The sequence below is a fragment of the Marmota flaviventris genome, chromosome 11 (assembly GCF_047511675.1).
Source record: "Marmota flaviventris isolate mMarFla1 chromosome 11, mMarFla1.hap1, whole genome shotgun sequence".
In the NCBI taxonomy this organism is placed as follows: Eukaryota; Metazoa; Chordata; class Mammalia; order Rodentia; family Sciuridae; genus Marmota; species Marmota flaviventris.
In genome coordinates, this window is record NC_092508.1 from 33027679 (window position 1) to 33047938 (window position 20260).

The window sequence follows — 20260 nt, forward strand, 5'->3', positions numbered from 1 at the left end:
CCTTCAAAGATTCATATATGGGATGATTTTTTCCTTAAGGCAGCAATGTCCAGAGGTGGGAGTTTTAGAAAATGATTAGATCACGAGGGCTCTAGCCCTCATCATTTAATTTGAACACGTTATTGGGAAGTGGGACCTGGTTAGAGGAAGTAGATTACTGGGAGCTGCCCTGGAAGGGATGATCTCGTCCCTGGCCCTTTCTTCTCTCTTCCTTTCTGCTTCCAGGCTGCCATGAGCTAACAACTTTTCTCTGACATACCCTTCCACCATGATATTCTGCCTTACCTCAGGTCCAGAGCAATGGAGCTAGAAGACCATGGTCCGAAACCTCTGAAATTGTGAGCCCCAAATAAACTTTTCATACTTTAAGTTGTTTATGTCAGATATTTTGGTCACAGCAACAAAAAAAATGACTATTGCAGCACTTCTGGCTGTGCACTCGACAGGGTACCCATAGGTAGAAAGCTGCTTTATTAACTATTTGCACACAGAGTGACCCTTACTAACATTTTAATATTTTATAAAGGAAACTGTAAAGTCTTTAGGATGATGAATGCTCACATAACATACTAAATAAGCCTCTGCCCCAATAGTCAGAGGATGTTCTTAAAACCTACATGTTTCAAAAATGTCCTGAGCCAAGTTTATTGATGGATTTATTCTAAAAGGCAGTGCAATGTAATGGGTGAAAATCGGAATTTTGGCACTAGAAAATCCGAGTTCCAATCCCAGCAAGGCCACATGGAGTTGTGTGGCTTCAAACAAGTTACTTATCTCTCAGGGCTTCTGTTTTCTGATTTGTAAAATGAACATATAAAATTGTTGTGGAGTGCCTGAGATAATACATGTTAAAAACCAAGAACAGTGATTGGTACAGAGGGAGAAGGACATACATCCTTAATGTGCATTCTTCTCTTCCTGCTTTACTAGTCAGAGATCACTTGACATTGTGAGTGTGTTATCTTGCACATGCCTCTTGAAAAGAAGGCTCAGTTTTCTGAAAATGGGGAGCTTTCTAAATATGGTCCATCACTTCCAACCTATCTAACACATTAAAATACACACTTATCTGCATGCATGTGTATAATTCCAAAGACCATATAATATTTTGAAAGCCTAGCATGAAGATCTTCATTGATATTTTGGACTTTTTAACAAACAAGTACATTTCCATAAACAGATTAAAACTGAAATTTCATTGTTTAAAAACAATTAACTATATGGCATACAGCATATTTTTAATGAGTTTGGTGCCATTTTACATCTGCAACCAGAAAATATTATAGAAGGATGATTTAGTGAGTAAGTAATTTGTGAGCTAGATACTAAGTTAGTTGTACTAAAGCACTTTGGTTAAGGCAGCTGCTGCCTGAACAAAAGCCATCTTCAAGTGCTTGGGGATGAACTGACCTCCCTTCCAGCCTTCTTTTTCTTGGCTGAGGGCCTTTGTGTGTCTTGCCTTGCTTCCCTTCAGGGTGAGATTCCTGTGGGATGCTGGAGGGAGGGAGGAGCTACCTGATGGAGAGGGCGTGTCCCTGCCTGTGTCCACTGGAAGATGCACAGTTATGGCCATTGGCCTTTGTAATGATGCATGCTTCAGGGGAGGCCTCCATAAAGGCCTGGCCTCTTCTGTTTCTGGTTCTGACTCAGGGCATGGAGCACCTAGGAGACAAAGAGAAAGCCAAGTTGTAGTAGAGGGCCATTGTTTTTGCCAGGTGTCTCTTCTTTTGGGGGACCCATCCCTCCCTGGCTCATGCCATGTGCTTTGGGTGGAGCTCTGTCCGTTCCCTGACTCCAGAGTTGGGCATATGACTATAGCCTAGATTGCAGGCAGACATTATTGCCTTAGCCACAGTGATTAGTTCTGAGGGAGGGGTGTGTATCTGTGTGCGCACCTTGGGTAGAGGTGGTGGGCACATAATCCAAGCTTGGCCAATCAGAGGCAATTTTGGCACTTCAGCAAGAGCTTTGATATATATATTTAATAAAGGTAAGCAGGTAGGAGGTTATCATGGAATGCAGGAGGACATCTTTGTTGCCACAAGTGGGAGCCTGCTTGAAGAGAGAAGGTAACATACTTGAGAGACTTAGCCAAGAGCTGCCCAGATATTTTCTGAGGTCTAGGTCCAATTGGTCCTGGAATTAGCTGATCCTGCCTGCCTCCTTCCTTCCTTCTTCTCTCCTTCCCTCCCTTCCTTTCTTCTCTTCCAATACAGCAGTCTTGAGGTAGGCTTCTGATTCTACTAACTGAAGGAGTCCTCACTGTTCCTCAAATTCCTCTTGTAAAGGAAAGAAGAACTCAGTGGATTTACTTTCTTAATACTCTATTCCTATTTTCACTTGACAGTGTGTTGCTAAGCTCACTGTACCTAATAGCTTTCAGAATTTGGTTCATGATGGCCTGGTGGTCTTCCTAACCTTCTTGCCAGGGTCATCATGGAAAAACATCAGATTTAACCCTCTCTTGTGGATAATCTTTTCTCTGTTCATGTTAAGTATGTCTTTTGTTTGCTATTTTGACATCTGGAGCCTATTGACCCTGGGGAGACTGTCCCTCCCAAGGCTAGCCAACTCCTAGAGAAAATAAATGACTATCCTGTGAGGGTATCTGTCACATGTAAACCAACCAATCCAGAGTCCTTAACACCTAATTATCTCCTTTATTGAGCTCTTATCCTTCTGGGTCATTATCTCCCTGCCTTAATCACCCCAGAGCCAGTACCAGACAACCAGGGATAGCCCTTATATCCGAGGGCCCACTGGATTAGTTAAACTAGCCAGTCCTAAATTTGCTTAGCCTGCTCACCCTGCCTTGTACATTCCTTCTGCAAAAGTCATAATAAAGACACTTCACACCCCCACCCCCGCCCCTCACTTTCTGCCTGACCAACCCCAGTGCTTCCCTATGTGGCCTAAAAGGTCCTGGTATGCCCACTTCTCTTGGAACCATGAATAATGAACCATCTTCTCAGTGCAATTGTCCTCTGATCTGTTGGCCTCATCATACCTGAATAAGACCTACATTTACAAGCACTGTTCTGTCATTGTTGTTGGAAGGAGCTTTTTTTTTTTTTTTAAAGTAAAATCTACAAATAGTGAAATGCACAGATCTTAAGTATGCAATTCAATGAGTTTTGACAAATGTATCAGTCTATACAACCAACCAAGATTTAGGCATTTTCATCACTCTAGAAAGTTCTCTTATGCTCCCTTCCATTGACTGGTCTTTTATCCTAAACATTTAGGCATTCTTCACAGTGAGAATTCCACATAGCCTTAGAACAAAATGGCCAGAAGTCAAAACTCTCTTAAGAAATCACTGGCAGTTTCTGATGAAGTTTCTAGAAAGTTCAGAACCCCTCAATACTGGAGTCATCTTTTGCTTTAGACTGCCCAATAAAGTCCCAGAAGCAATAACTTGTTTGAGGCAAGCATTCTATAGAATGGCTTATGAAGGTCAGAAAGAATTTCTCCATGTGACACAGGGTGAGAGATCCACTAGACCTTTTTCACAAGCCTTCCTAAGTCCCCTGATTTCTCACTTGCACATAATGTCTTACAACTTGGCTGAGGCGAGGGCTGGGGTTGTAGCTCAGTGGTAGAGTGCTTGCCTAGCCCACAAGACACTGAGTTCCATCCCCAGCACCACGTAAAAATAAAAGATATTGTGTCCATCTACAACTAGGAAAATACTTAAATGTTTCTCTTTTGCTAGCAAGGCAATAAACCTTCTTTTTCCTTTTATAAAGAAAAGAAAAAAACTTTTGCTGAGAAGCACAAAATCTCTGCCCTGACAAGGATTGTAGACATCATCTGTTAACGAATAACTTAATTCAAAATCATGAAAATGATTTTTTGGACAAACTTTTATCTTTGTTTTATAAAATGAAGGCTCAAAGATCCAAGAATTATTTTTACCTTGACTGCCAGGAAACTCTGCTAAATTCGGTTGTTAGCTATAACTTCATCCCAGATGTCTAATAACTTCTATTTTCTGCTCCTTTTAACCAGTTTTTTTAAAAACAATTTCAATTAGAAATGTCTCGTTTTGTATTGCATTTGTTTTGTTTTGCACGCTGCCTGAAAATTCCTGCACATTTATAACACCTGTGGTGCACTGGACCTGTTTATGGGCATGCCTGTCTTTGTTTCCTTTCCTGCTTCAGCAAAATGCGCTGCTTAATGAAGGACTCCATAAATATTTTAAAAATTCAATTAAATGTGACCAGAAGAGACCCAATTCTAGATTTTTATAGTTACCCCTATTACTTCTTTTAAAGAAATTTATCTGAAGAGGATAACCCTGGGAAGTTCAGCCTTGATTCATGAGTGGGTTGTTGGCAGGAGGACCCCAAGGGTCAGTCCTTTGTTGCAGGCCTGAGTTCTCTCAGGAACACCCATAAAAGGTACCTACCTCTTCTGCAGGCTTTTTCTTTTGGGGGGTGTTTGGTGTGGAAATGAATCTCCATTGGGATGATGAAGAGCTCTGTTGGGGGTTCATTAGCTTTAAATTGCCTCCTCAGGGGGTTGGGGACTCTGGGTGGTTCTTCTGAAATGGGGGGTAATTTCAAAGCCTTTGGCGCCTGAAAAATTTAAACACAAAACCAACATGGCAGGTCTCCAAACCCTGCTGCCTGCAGGGGGCAAACAATATTGTATCTTATTGTCTATCTTGCTGCAGAAGCTGCTGGGGGAAGAGGCAAATTAATCCAGCTCCTGCCTTCAATGGGGCTGCTTGGCTTGTCTCTTGTGAGGATAACATGTGCCCGTATCCTGCCTTCGATTATCCTGAGAGTTACCAACAGAGTTAAGAGGTTTTGAGAGGATATATTGTCTTTCTTTCTCATGAAGCTGGGTAAACTGATACAAATTGAAATGATATCACTGAGACCTCTATGTACGGAGAAGGAGAAATCTCCACATATATTGTTAAGGGGCAAAGCCAGGTCAGAACATTGTTTGACTGCAAACTTTCAGGTATGAAGGGGCAGAATATAAGAATATGTATTTGTGTTTGTTTACCTAATGTAACCTCTCTAAGCCTCAATGTCTTCCTCTGTAAAATAAAAGTAATTTAGATACAGTGGCACATGCCTGTAATCCCAGTGATTTGGGAGGCTGAGGCAGGATGATCACAAGTTTGAGGCCAGCCTCAGCAACTAAGCAAGACCCTGTCTCAAAATAAAAAAATAAAAGGGGCTGGGGATGTAGTTAAGTGGTAGAGCACTCCTGGGTACAATCACAGGTAAGGTGTGGGGGAGATAAAAGTAATATTACCAATCTCTTAAGGTTGTTGTGAGGATTAAATGAGTTAGTATATGTAGTTACAATAGTGTTTGGAATTAGGGTTATTTCTATGCTATTTCTCTGAGAGTAGGTTCTTTTTTAATTTTTAGTGTTTAATACCCTATCTGGCCTTTGGCAGAAAATCTAAGCTTCACAATTATATCAACATAGCTAAAAAACAATCATCAATCATGTGTATCAGAATCACCAACAATTTGGCCCAATTTCTTTCTGTTCACACACACACACACACACCATGGTGTGTGTGTATATATATATATATATATATATATATATATATATATATATATATATATATATATGTAAATATGCACTTACATATATACATATAAAATATATACATTTACATGGATGGAAAAATGTTATACATTTATGAGAGAGAGAGAGAGAGATAAAATAAGGGTATTACAGTCTCCCTTTTCCAATTATTCAGAAGTTGTTGAAAATTTCACTTTTAGCTTGCAACTGTTAACGTATGAACTTGGCTCTATGAAATGTATATGGTGCTGGACTTCAGAGAGTTCGATTTCACAGGAGGAAAAATAAAAACATTCTCATTTTTTCACTGTGTAAAAAGAAAAAAATGATCAGAAACACACATAAGCATCCTACATGCTTACCAGTTGATTGAGGAAGGAAATTCTACCCAATTTATGCAGGATAATATTTATAATTTTGAGACATTAAGAAAATGATTAACCAAACACATGCACATAAGATCTTTATGCTCCTGGAGACCTTCCCTGTCCAGGTGCCTGTTGCCCACCAACTGCCCTTTTGTGAATACTGACCTTGTGCATTTAGTGTGACAAGGACTGCATTGAGAAATCTGTGTGGAAACTCAAACTATTTGTGTGAGGTATGGTTGACAAGCCAAGACTTAATTTCTTTATTCTAATTAGAAATTCACACAGAGTTTTAATATAGTGGAAAATATTGCTCTCCTCTGTTAAATGAATACTTGGGTTGAGGGAAGAAACTCCTTTCCTCTGAGCCTAGCTTAGTTCCGGCCTGAGCCAGGCGTGAGAGCCAGGCCTTTCCTTAGACTTGTGGTGACTCTGGCAGGTCAGACCTGCTGTTTGCTCTTGGCCCTTCTGGTGTGAGTGGAGAGGTTTAGAGCAGCTCAGACACAGGAAAACAGAAAAACCTGAGTAGAATGAAAAACGATGCCCCTCATGGGCACTAGCACCACTTGAATGCCCACAGATCCTTCAGGGCCACTTTAGATTACCCAAATCTTCACAATTAATTAAAATCATGGTAGTTCCTGTATAGACAGAAGATTCTCTCCTCATCTGTTCTCATCCTTCCATCAGCTCTGTGAAATTGGCATCATTATCCAGGCATATAGATAAAGTCATTGTGGCTTTGATATCATAAATGACCTGCTCTCATTCACGTAGCTGCTATGGGGCAGAACATTCTGGAACCCCTAAGCATTTCCATTCATCACTGGTGCCTCCAAAACCACCAAAGACCCATATAGAATTGCAAGGCAGAACCAGGCCAGAGACGGTCAAGGACATCTCTGAGAATGGATTTCTGGAGGGGGTTGATAAACTTACAAAATTTACTCTATATTTGCAAAGGTAGACAGACCCTCAATTGAGCAAAGTGTTGCTGGAGTCAAGTTTTCCCACATTTCGAGTTTGAAGTGGGTCCATTGTTTACAAGCCAAATTCTGTCCTTACTTGTTTAAAGATAATCCCCAGGTCCTTGCTGGGTGCACAGTGGCACAGCTGCTTGGGAGGCTGAGGCATAAGGATCACAAGTTCCAGTTTAGCCTGGACCGCTTAGTAAGCCTCTGTCTCAAAGAAAAAATAAAAAGCTCTGGGGATGTAGCTCAGTGGTGGAGCACCCTGGGTTAAATCTCCAGTAGTGAAAGAAAAAAAAAATCCCCAGCCCTTTAATAGAACAAAGGATTCTGGTGCCCCTAGAGAGAGTGTGGAAGAGCATATGCTTTAAAGGTATAATTGGGGGCAGCTGGATTCCTTGATCTTGATGATTTTTAGTACTTAGGAAGTTACTACAGCTCTTTCCCAGCTCTACCTGCTGCGCTCTGAGCTAGAGAGGCTAGTTCTCTATTGAGACATCCTTTTGAGTCACCTTGTTTCTAAAGAAGGATCTCACACACACACACACACACAGGCACACACATGTGTGCACACACACCTTTTTTTTCTTTGCTTCCCCAGGGGTGTTTTGTTCTGAGCCAATGGCAGATGTTATTGGAGGGAGAAGGCACCTTGCAGCAGGAAGCTCCTGTGGCAAGTGGCTCCCTCTGGCCCTGTGCCATTTCATATTTCCTTGTTTGTCTGTAGAAACAGGATGAGAATGAGAACCTATTAGCTACAGGTATGGAGATGGATAGTTGACTTTCAACTTTTATCACTTTTTTTTTTTTAAGGGAAGAAAGTCTGGGAGAGTGTGGGGACTGAGATGGCCAAGGCTTTGTCTGAGTCAGGGTCAGGGAGTCCCAATCATTCTCTGTGTTGGGTTCTGAGTCAGGTGATGGAGAGAATGACAACAATAATAACTAATATATATTGAGCATTAACTATGAAAAGAGAATTATGCATTAACTCACTTAATCCCCACAGTACTCTTGTGGAATATTATTATTCCCCTTCTACAGAGGAGGAAACTAAACCTCAGCCAAATTAAATAATTTGCCCAGGATTATAGCTAGTAAATGGGGGATAGTTTGAACCCAGGCATTCTGATTGTAGAATTTGCATGGTTAAGTACCAGACAAGGAGGTATCCCCCCCTCTGGCTGTTATTTTCTAAGGTGAGTGGCACACAGAAGTGACATTCATCATGCCTGTGTTCTCAGGTGAACTCTGCACAATTAATTTTAACCGGATCAATTGGACAAGAATTTTAGTTTCTTACCACTGAGATCAGCCTTCCTATTGGGGAAGGCACTTCCATAAAATGTCATGTGGGATTTGTCACTCAGGAGCCAGGAATGACTGACGTAGGCATGCCCAAGCGCCTTCTTGGAGGTTTGCTGTGTCTTTTCATTGTGGCTTTCCTCTGAAGCATGTCTATGAAGGCGATCCTCCACTGATGTGTCCTAGGGAACGACAGATACACAGAACTATAAACAGGCTGTCACAAAGCAACAGAACAGGTTCCTGTCACAGCCCCTGTGGCTAGACTTGTGGTTCTAAGGATGAAATTTGTTTTGCAAGCTGGAAAGACATACAAAGCTGTGTGTAACAATGAAACATTTTATTATTGATGATAGAATGATATAGTGCGTTCTTTGTTTCTTTTGGTACTGGGGATTGAACCCAGGGGTGCTTAACCACTGAGCCATATCCCTAGCCCAACATAGTGCTTTCTTTAAAAATTGTTTTTTAAATGAAAATAAAAATGAAGTGATTGTATCATTGCCTTTATCCATTATAAAATGTCTCTCCTCTCCTTTCTTTAGCTATGTGGCTCTTTCTCCCGTTTACATTCTCCTTGGCATATGACCTTGTAAATCAAACAAGTTTATTCAAGATGGGAGCAGATAATGTCTATGTTGCTCTGAACAACTGTTATCTCATACCACTCCCCTACACAGGCCTTCGAGTTGACAAAGTGTTTCTACATTTTAAGTCATTTAATCCCCATAGTAACCTTGTGAGAAATATATGATTATAGTTCCACTTTGTAGAAGAATTCATTCAGATTCAAAGTTAGTTGAATTTCTTTTCTTTTTCTTCTTCTTTTTTTGGTGTCAGGGATTGAACCCAAAGGCACTTAAGCACTGAGCCACATCTCCAGCCCTTTTTATGTTTATTTTATTTTTAATTTTTGAGACAGAATGATAGAAGGAATGACATAGTGCCTTCTTTCTTTCTTTTTTTTTTAAAGAGAGAGAGGGAGAAAGAGAGAATTTTTTTAATATTTATTTTTTAGTTTTCGGCGGACACAACATCTTTGTTTGTATGTGGTGCTGAGGATCGAACCCGGGCCGCACGCATGCCAGGCGAGTGTGCTACCGCTTGAGCCACATCCCCAGCCTTTCTTTCTTTTCTTTTCTTTCTTTCTTTCTCTCTTTCTTTCTTTCTTTCTTTCTTGGGGATGTCTTGCTAGGTTGCTTACCGCCTTGCTAAATTGCCAAGGCTGGCTTCAAACTTGAGATCCTCCTGTCTCAGCCTCCCAAACTGTGGGATTACAGATGTGTGCCACCACACCTCCTTTGAGACAAGGTCTCACTAAGTTGTTGAGGCTGGTCTCAAACTTGTGATCCTCCTGCCTCAGTATCCTGAGTTGCTGGGATTACAGGCATGTGCTACCATGCTCAGTTCAAAATTAGTTGAATTTCTTGTACCATGTTTAAAGCCAAGAGCTCTTCTTCCTAGATAAGGCTACAGATGGGGTGAAGAGTCCAAGGGAGGAGCCGTGGTTCAATGATTTGGAAAATCTGGAGTTAAATAAAGTTAGGCTGGTGACTTCACTATAGGATTGCCTGAAGTGCTCCATATCTAAGTGTGTCCTCTGACTTTGCTTGAAAGGATGTATGCAGCATTTCCCCAATGTCTTTGGCTATAAAACCCTTTTCTTCAAGGAATATTTGACAGTGTTCTTCAAGGAATATATCAAGTGACACTTTGAGAAACTGATCAAAGCATTCTTCTCTTCTCTGGAGAACCCCAAGAAATGGCAAAGAGAGGAAGGATTCCATAAGTTTGCAACCATGTCACACAGAGTTCATTAAAGTGGTACCTCTGCTGGGGTTTTCTCTTCCTGCCAGGGCTGCTTCCTACGTGGCAGCAAGTGAGTCTCTCGACTACTGTGGTTCTTGGCTACAGAGTCCTGGTTCATGTGTCCACCAGCCCCAGCTTCCTCTTCATCCAGGCCCCATTGACCTGCAAGAGTGGACAGTGGATCAGCCTAGAACCCCAGAAATGGGCATGGTGATTTTGCTATCTCCAAATTGCCCCCCATCTTGCTTCTTTGAGCAAAAGTAGTCAAAGCCCTTGTTTCTCCTGCCGCTCCTCCTTTACTTCTATTTTTTTTTTTCTGGTAGTGCTTCTATAGAAATGGCAGCCAATTGCTGGAAACAGGGTCAGGAGACTAGGGGAAGAGGCTCTGTTGACCACTGTTTTCTCACCTGCAAGGTGAGGATACTAATTTCTTGCCCTTACTTCCTTGCAGAGCTGTCTGGAGCTCAAATAAGATAATGAATGTGGCTGCCCGGGATTTGTGGATTTCAGCAGTGGCACTATGGTGGTGTGACCTGCAACCTTGCTTGGTTGTCATAGAGATGCTTCCAGTCTACAGCAGGCTCCTGGATTTCCTGGGTGTCTCCCGGTTGTTTACTTAGGGGAAAAAACCCTTAGGTGTGCAGCGAGGTGGGACTGCTGCTCAGCTCTCTGGATTTACCCTGTCTGCAACCCTTGGGAGGGATCTGAGTCAACAGATGACTCCAGCATAGTTAACAAATCTTTCATCGATGGTTTAAAGGGTCCTGCAGCTATTTTCATCACTTACTCAAGGTAGATTTATTGCTGAAACTGTCTGGCAAACCTTCCTTGTTTGGAGCCAAGCTTTAGCAATCCCTTCATTCCCAGCATGCAGCTCTGCGGAACAAAGCAGGGTTGTCTTTCAATCAGGGGCTCTGGAAGCCTTCAGGAGCCCTGTGTGAGATGGAGCACTAGACTTCCGGGAGCTCCTCCTCCTTCCCCTAGTCGGCCTCACTGTTCCTCTATGCTCCCCAACCCTCACCTGCCCTCATCATTCCCTTCCTTGTGTGTTGGGTCAAGAGCTGAACGCTCATGAGTGGAGCTGCTCACCCCCTCCAGCTCACCTGCCTCTGCCCATTGGTTCCTGAAGCCTACTCTGATTGATGCTGATTCTGAGAGAGTGTTGGTGGCTGTGACACAGGTGCAGGTTCCAAAGTCTGCCCAGGTTTTAGTGGCCCAGGGAAGCTTGAAGCCTGATGAGTCCTGGGGATTCCTCAATCTAGGTGGCCCAAGGCCACATTGGACTTGCTCCCTAGGGGATCTCAACTCCAACTGGAGTGCAGCACTGAAGAAGACCTTTTGGGGTATTCTAGAATGTTTCTTTGGGGTCCAGTCAGACTACAGATGCATCCTTCTTGGAGCCAGATATACTTCTGAGGGTGGAGAAAGTGAGACTCTAGTCAAATGGTCCTGCACTCAACTGGGTAACATATTAGTGTCTAAGTTGGGACAGGGGCATTGTGGTAGGGGAGAGAGAATCATCAGCCTCTTTGGCCACATCTCAGGTGAACTCAATCTATGTGATGGTAACAAGAATTTTATCTTCATAAATGTCATTATCCAGCTCATTTGTTTATGCTTAATAGAAACCAGTTTGTAAGAAAAGTAGTGGAAGTTTCAATTATTGAAAGAAGCCCACAGAACTGTCTCTCTGTATCTCACATATGCGCGGGGGGTGGGGTGGGTGGTGGGTGGGAGGGCATCCAGATAGCAATTCAGAGCTTTTGGGGAGCTTTTCCCCTCTGTCTTCACCTGTGATTTTCTACATCAGCCAGGGAGGAAGGAATGCAGACACCCTTACTAGCATTTTACAGAGGGGCAGTCCAAGGAGGCAGGGAATGTGAGCAACTGGGCCAATGGCTTGCCTCATTGTTGGGGGGCCTGGGGCTTGCAGTCAGGACTTTTGCTACTTCTCCAGATAAAGAGTTTGGCAAAGAGTGGGAGGCCAAGGGGAGATAAGGTTAAAAACCAATGAAAACATTAATCAGGTTTCAAGTTATAGCCTCTGAGCTCTGTTTACTTCTTAAAACATTGATTTTTTTCGGCCCCTGTGATTATGTGCAATTGGGCATTGCAATCAGTTAGTAATTATACTTAAAAAACAAGAGCTGGGACAGTTTATAATTAATATTTATTGAGCACTTACTATGTATGAGGTACTAAATTATCCCATTTAACTCTTACATATGACCTTGTGAAGTAAAGGTGATTTGGTCACCTCCATGTTATAATGAGGAACCCAAGACCCAAAGAGGTCATTTAGCTTGGAGCCTGGTGATAATGGCCACATGCTTAGTTATTATTCTATACTGCCTTGTGTCCCTGCCTGCCTGTGATAGCTCAGTAAATCTCTGTAGTATAGAACAGTTTACAGACAGATCACAATGATTTCCTGTGCAGTAACCATGTAGGTCTTGATGTGCTGTTGCAGGGATGAGCAAACAGAAACTCAAAGAGGAGAACTGACTTGCTCAAGATCCTATAACTTGGGCTAGGGTTGTAGCTCAGTGATACAGCACTTACCTAACATGTGTGAGGCACTGGGTTTGATCCTTAGCACCACATAAAAAATAAATAAAGATATACATATATGTATGTGTGTGTGTGTATGTATATGTATATATATATATATGAGATACTGGTTTTAAAAAAAGTTCCTACATCTTGTAAATGACAGAACAACCACAACAATTCTGGCTCCAAAGCTTATTTTCCCCCCATATGATATTGCTACCAAAAAAATCAAAGGATTAAAGAATATTCAAGTAGAACAGACCTAAGAAATCATCTAAAACATAGAGTCTATGCATGCACAGCTCAATACAGTATATATATAGCCATTAGAACATATGGCTATTTAGATGTAAATTAATTAAATTAAATAAAATAAAAAGTTCAGTTTCACCATTGTAGTAGCTACATATCAAGTGCTCATTAGACTTAAGTGGCTGATGGTTACTGTATTGGACACTATATAGAACATTCCATCATTTCAGAAAGTACTCTTGGATAGTGCTGGTTTAGACTAACCCCTTCATTTTACAGATGATGACACTGGAACATAGAATCCCTAGATCTTATTTTCAGAAAATCCATTTTAAGGTGTTAAAATCCAAATATTTGAGCACTAGTCCCAAAAGCAACATGTACCTTGTGCAAAAGATTTTTCTTGTTGAATCCAAAATGGAGGGAAGACAGGCAGGAGATGGTATTTGGGGGGCACACCTGAAAGATCCTGTTGTGGCCTGAGACTCTTTGGCACATTAAGTTGACTTTCCTGAAGCAGCACAGAATCCTTGATGTGCCCTGAAGAACAAGTCAGAAATTTTTGGTAGAAATATGGTCTCTGATCTAGAGTTGTTGTTTCCCCACTTGAACTAGTCTTGGCTTTGGGTAATGCCCATAAAGGAAGATAGTTAGAAGATGAGAGGGATTAAGAAATGAGATTGAGCCTATTGAGGTTTCTCTGTTCTTCTAGTCTTCTGCTATAAGTATGCTTCTTTAACTTCACCATTCCCCAAAACTGGGTCTTCCTCATGTAAAAAACATGGCTGTTTCCTTGGAGTTGGGTGAAAGGCTCATTCTGCCTAGGAGGAGGGATCCAATGGTAGTGGATATATCCTGTTTGCTTCTGTGGGCCTTCTCAATCTAGTCATTAAGCAAATTTCTGTTTAAGGCTTACCCTCTGTCAGGCAGTAGGGTGGATACAGCAGGACCAGACATGGGCCCTTTTTAAAGACACTCAGTCTATTAGATAGACAGAGCTCCTCTGTGCTCAACTTGTGGCCCGAGTGTCAGTAAGGATCGAAAACAAGAATTTCAGTATGGGCTAGAGTTGTCAAAAAAGCCTTTGGAGAAGATGTTAACTTGAAGGGCAGAGAGACTATCTCAGAGAGGCAGAATGAAGGGACCAGAGAACATACTAGCATCACAAACATGGTGGGCTCTGAGATGTGAGGGAGGGAGAGAGTGGCAGGGGCTATTGGGCAGGTCATTTCTCACCAGAGTCTATCCATTATTTCTCCAGCTTGAAGGCCTACCTTTAAGAGGTGCTTAGGCAAAAAGTTATGAAAAGAGCCTTCAGGTATACATACATGTCTTTTGTTAAACCACATGCTTTAGCCATTTGACTCCCATAGAAGAGTCTGTGACATATATTGATGTTAAGAGGAATTAACCTTCCTTCCTTCCTTCCCTTTCCTTTTCTTATGGTACCAGAGATTGAATCCAGGGTTGCTTTACAACTGAGCCACATCTCCAGCCTTTTTTTTTTAAATTTTAAGACAGGGTCTTGCTGAATGGCTGAGGCTGGCTTTGAACTCATGATCCTCCTGCCTCAGCCTCCTGAGCTGCTGGGATTACAAGTGTGTGCCACCATGCCCAGTGGTCCCTTCTTTCTTAGAGATGTTGGGCTCAGGCAATGGGGCAGTGGCCTTCTCTGCCTCAGCCCCATCCAATGATAAACACATCTTGGGCTAAGGGGCTCTTTCTCACAAGTGCTGAATAAATGAACTGCCTGCGACCATGGTATTGCCATGAAAGTAAAGCCAATTATTGGACAAGCCCACATCTCTCATTTTGCTTCAAGTCACCACTTACTAGGGAGAGAGCTGTTTTCTCGACTCTCCCAGGGTAAACTTATAAAGGAAAAAGAAAGCCAGAATTCTTCTGGTCTTGCCTGTTTGTTGGTGCTGAAGAGATGGCAAATAGCAGAGTGGGTACTGGCAAATATTACAGCTTACCTCTCATCCCCAGTAGGTTTGCCAAATAAAATACAGGATGTCCAGTCAAATTTGAATTTCAAGTAAACAATGAATACTTTTTTAGTTGAAGTATGTCTTAAATATTTCAAATTTAGCTGTGTGTGTGTGTGTGTGTGTGTATGCCCTCAACCTGGCAACTCCAATCCTCATTTCCCGTTTTCATTTTTAAGCCTTTGCAGAGTGCATTTAGGGTCTCTGTTCTGCAGAAGGGTGTCCATCTCACCCTTAAGGGAGTTATGCTGGAGAGCCGCCATCTTCAAGAGGTCCTGGAGCATCTGAGATCGCCTCAGATGGGGAGCTAGGGAATGTTAGCAAGAATGTGGAGCTGAGGGTGCAGGGGATCTGACTTCTGGCCCCAGCTCCGCTTTTGAGTGATTTTGGAAAAATACTTTGCTTCTCTGGGCCCTGTTTTTTTTTTTTTCTTACCTTATAAATAGTGGAAGTTAAATTGGAGGGTCTCTGAGGCCCCTGAGTGGGGAAGTTTGGAAAGAAAGTTCTGGCTTGGGATGTGGAGTGTGAGGCGTGAAGGCAAGACTTCAGTCTGTCCTTCCCTTTGCAAATTCTGAGGGAGGATAAAGGGCCATGGCCGTGATAGAGACTTGTAGGCTACTGAGCTCAGGGACTTTGCTTTAATACACAATTGGGCCTGAATTCCTGGTGCTTCATGTCTTGATGGAAAACACACCCTCCCACCAGAATGAGAAGTGGGGCAGCCTGGGGTTCACCCCTCCCATTCCCCTACTGACCTGCACATTGGAGCCTGTACATGGTATCAGGGGGCCAAGTCCGCAAGAGGCCTCGGAGGTATCTCTTAGCTGAATACCCAGGTTGGATCTTTCTTTGGGCCTGGCTGTCTGGCTGACTTCGGAAGTACAGGTACGGTTGCCAGGCTCTGTCCTGCTCCCTCTGTGGGGACACCAGGCAGAAAAGAGCACATCTGATGAGCCCTGAGCTTCCCAAAGATGCAGGCTGGTTAGCACAATCCTCATCAGTAATCCAGAGGCTCCCAGAGGTGACAGAAGGCACCAAAACCAGATGCCTTGGCTAATAGACATAAACCAAGAGCCTATGGAGCAAAGCCCTGAAAGGCCCCAGCAGATTTGCAGTTGGAAGGGGAAGGAGAAATGACAAATCCCAGACCCCATCTTGAGATAGAGCCTTAGAAAAGGATAAAGCCTCAGAAGAAAATGCATTACTTAGCTTGGCCTGTGGAAATCATTTTAGTCCCTTCAAAAATGGCTCTGCACAATGGGAAAGCCAGTGTGTAAATGAACATCAGCACTAAGTGTTTGTAATATGAATGAAGGGACAGACAAGCCATGTCCATGTTCATGGGGAGCCTGGCATTTTGAAAATATCTGGCTCTGCTCTCTGCTGCATTTCATTTCAGCTAGGAAGAATTTGGGGGGAAACTTCCTGCCAAAGTCAGTCCTGCTATGCAAGACATTGCAGGGAATAAATGTATATAACATTTTACACTTGGCTAGTGATTCACATTATACAAAGAACCTTCACCTTATTATAATCCTCTAAGGTAGACACTTAAATGACGCAGAAACTTCTCTCGGAAGATGATCGGTTAAGCATAAGAATGGCAACTGTGTGGTACTTGTGTTGACATCTATCACTTTCCCCCTGTCCATGGCAAACATCACTAATCAATCACAGCATTCTTGACTACCAAACTCATTATGATATCAGAATCCATTCTTTCTTAAAACATTTTTTAAAAATTGAGGCATAAATTATACATATATTATATATTTATATATACATATATGCATATATGTGTGTGCATATAAATATACATATATATATGTATATATATATATACAAAATACAGAAAACTTCATCAGCCCAGAAAGTTCCTTCATGCTACTTCATAGTCACTGTCCTTCCACCTACCAGATAATCACTATTCTGATTTCTGGCACTACAGATTATTTTTGAACTTCATATAAATGGAAATATATATCATGTATTTTTTTTAAAGAGAGAGAGAGAATTTTTAATATTTATTTTTTTAGTTTTCGGCGGACACAACATCTTTATTGTATGTGGTGCTGAGGATTGAACCCAGGCCGCACGCATGCCAGGCGAGCGCGCTACCACTTGAGCCACATCCCCAGCCCATATCATGTATTTTTTGCTGCTCCATAAAAATGATCTACAATATTCCAATGAGAATTAGCATAAATATAATACTTATTTATCACTCCTTGGTTCAGCAGCTCCCCCCAAGACAATAACACAGACTGGGAAGATAAAGGGTGTCTTAGTTCAATTTCTGCTATCATAACAGAATCCTAAGATTGGGTAATTTATAAATACAGAGGATACACACACACACACAAATACACACACACACATACACATATACACATGTGTGTATATATGTGTGAGTGTATATCTATATATAGATATAGATATAGATAGGTAGATATAGGTATCTTGAGGCTGGGAAGTCCAGAATCTGGTGAGGGCCTTCTTATTGCCTCATTCCTTGGCTGAAGAAAGAAGGACAAAGGAGGATGTGTGAATTTGCACACATGTACACACATGAAAGATGGGTGGAGAGATGGGAAAGGGGCTGAATTCATTTTTTTATCAGGAACCCACTCCCTTGATAACTAACCCAATCTCATGATAATGACATTAATCCTGACCACTTTTTAAAGGTCCCATCTTGAAACACTGTTGCAGTAGGGATTAAATTTCTAACACAAACTTTGATGGACACAGTTGAACCACAGCAGAGGGTAAATGGCTAAACCAGTTACCAGTGGAGTCAGTACCAGAATCCAGGGCTTCAAAACACATAAGGGCAAAGCCTTCTGTTCTTTAAGAACTTATCATCTTGTCAATGGACCAGGACTAAGCACCACAAACCAGCTTGATGTCAAAGGAAGAGGAAATGACAGTTTTGCTTCAACAAGTGTCCTGGGGAGTAAAAACTGTGAGATTAGAGACACCAATGTGTTCGTGCTTGTTAGGATTCAGTAAAACCTAACTCAACAGGCTGATACAAGGAAAAAGAAAATGTATTAACTCAGATAACAAACAGACCAAAGTTTAGAGACTACCAGCGTTAGCTAAATCAGATGTTCAATGATCCAGAGGTTCAATAGCTCCAACGTTCTACAGGCACCAAATTCCTTTCTACTTCTGCCTTTTCACTTCAGTCTTATGGGCCTGCTGAGCCTGAACAATGGACACAGGGAGACATCAAGTGGGTCCAGAAAGTACAAGTGAAAGATTGGAGAGAAGACAGCTTATGAGAAAGCCTGGGGAAGTGCCCCTGATGTAAGACCAGGGCATCTGGGTTCCAGGCTCATTTTGCCTCACAGGAATTTTATGATCTTGGGCAAATCCTGGAGTTTTTCTGAACCTAGCTAATAGCATAGTGGAGAGAGTAGAAAGTTCATGGGGTTTGGAATCAAATAACCCAAGAGAGACAGCCAAGGCAGGAGAATTGAAAGTTTGAGGCTGACCTCAGCAATTTAGCAAGACCCTCAGCAACTTAGTGAGACCTGTTTCAAAATTATAAAATAAACAGGTTTGGGGATGTAGCTTAGTGGTAAAGTGCCAGTGGGTTTAATCCTAGTATGAAAAGAGAGGAAGAAAGAAAGAAAGACAGAGAAAAAAAGTGTGTTATATATGTACAAATTTGGTGGGAGACTGGAAGATAACAGATGAAGATGCTAATAATGGCAGTTTGAGGGTGCTAGGCCAAAGAGTACAAGTAATTCTCCTATCTTTTTATAAAATCAAATTTTGAGTAATATGATTAGATTATAAATAGGAAACTAGTTAAAAATTAACTAGTTTCATGCTGCCCCCCCTTCTTACCCATATTTCTTGTCACACCCCAATGTTATTCTAGACCTAACCACCCACTCAGAATTATTCTAAAAGATAAAAGGAGACAGAAGGGAGCTGGGAAGAGAGTCTCTGGAACAGGGGAGTAAACACGGCAGCAGGAGCTGGCTGTGGATGGTTTCAGCCGTCCAGGTTGCCTTGACTTTGCCAACCCCCTCCCCCCCCACCATCTTTCGGTTTCTTCTGGGATGAGCAATTAATGAAAGCCGAGTGGCCTGTTATCCACAGCCCACCGTGTGTGGCTGCTTCTTTTAACAAGGGACTTGCTCAGCCTGGCTGCCTTCCTGTTGTCTGCCAGGCCTACCAATGTGGAGGGGTAGAGGGGAACCTCAGCTGCCTGTCGCTGCCTTCAGATCAGCTGTCCTGTCCACTCACCCCACTGCTGGCAGGATGGAAGGAGGAGGTGGGGCCTGTGTTCCTGCCCAGTAGATATGAGTGGCAGGGTGCCAGAGTCCCTAAGAAGGGCAGAAGCTGGCTTGGACAGCCAGCTGCCACCTTACTGCAGAGGGTAGCCCAGGCTTTGTGTGCAGGAGTCCACAGAGGAGCAAAGAGAGAGGCCCAGAAATCCCAGGACTGGCCAGCAAAGCACTCCACAATTCAGCCCTTACCCACTTCTTTTGGGTGTTTCTAGCCAGAGCCAAGCCTATTGAATTGCCCTGAACTTCCTGTTCTCTATCTCCCCTCCAGGCCCAACTCACCTATGCCTAAGAAATTTATTTATTTATTTGTTTGTTTGTTTATTTAGGGTCCTTGGGATGAACTCAGGGGCACTCAGCCTCTGAGCCACATCCCCAGCCCTCCATTTATTTTCGACCACTAGACTCCACTCAAATTTTACCTCCTCCAAGAATCCACTCTAGCTTTTCCCAGTCAGAAGTGTCACATCAATATAGGTAAAGATTTTGATAAGACTCCAAAAGTACAGATAACAAAAGCAAAAACAGATGAAGGAGATTACATCAAACTAAAAGGACTAAATGGTTTTTGCACAGTGATGGAAACACTCAACACGAAAAGACACACCCTACAGAATGGGAGAAAAAAAAATGCAAACTATTCATCTAAAAAAGGATTAATATCCAGAATATATAAGGAACTCAAAGTATTCAAGAACAAAAAACATACATCTAAAAAATGGGCAGATGATGTGAATAGTCATTTCTCAAAAGAAGAAATTCAAATGACTAACAAATTTATGAAAAAAATGCTCAACATCATTAGCTGTCAGGGAAATGCAAATCAAAACTACAATGAGGTATTATCTCACTCCAATTAGAATGACTACAATAAAAAAGAAAAACTAACAAGTGCTGGTGAAGATATAGGAAAAAGGAAACTCATATACACTATTGGTGGAAATGTAAATTAGTACAGCCACTGTGGAAAACAGTACGGAGGTTCCCCAAAGAACTAAAAATAGAACTACCACATCATCCAGGAATCCCACTGCTGAGTATATATCCAAAGGAAGGAAAATCAGCCTACAAAAGAGATAGCTGCACTGCCATGTTTATTGTGGCACTATTTACAATAGCTCAAATATAAAATTGACATAGGTGCCCATCAA

At 42.1% G+C, this 20260-nt stretch overlaps 1 protein-coding gene across 1 annotated transcript in view; it reads right to left on the reverse strand.

Annotated features, from left to right (window-relative positions):
- Positions 1-20260, reverse strand: part of Kiaa2012 (KIAA2012 ortholog) — a 107180-nt gene that overhangs the window by 74273 nt on the left and 12647 nt on the right. The window contains exons 3-9 of the mRNA XM_071619293.1: positions 15561-15720; positions 13202-13357; positions 10032-10174; positions 8202-8385; positions 7480-7622; positions 4415-4583; positions 1411-1662 (exon numbers count right to left, since the gene is read on the reverse strand). Coding sequence (XP_071475394.1) covers positions 1411-1662; positions 4415-4583; positions 7480-7622; positions 8202-8385; positions 10032-10174; positions 13202-13357; positions 15561-15720 — 1207 coding nt within the window. The remainder of the gene's footprint in view (positions 1-1410; positions 1663-4414; positions 4584-7479; positions 7623-8201; positions 8386-10031; positions 10175-13201; positions 13358-15560; positions 15721-20260) is intronic.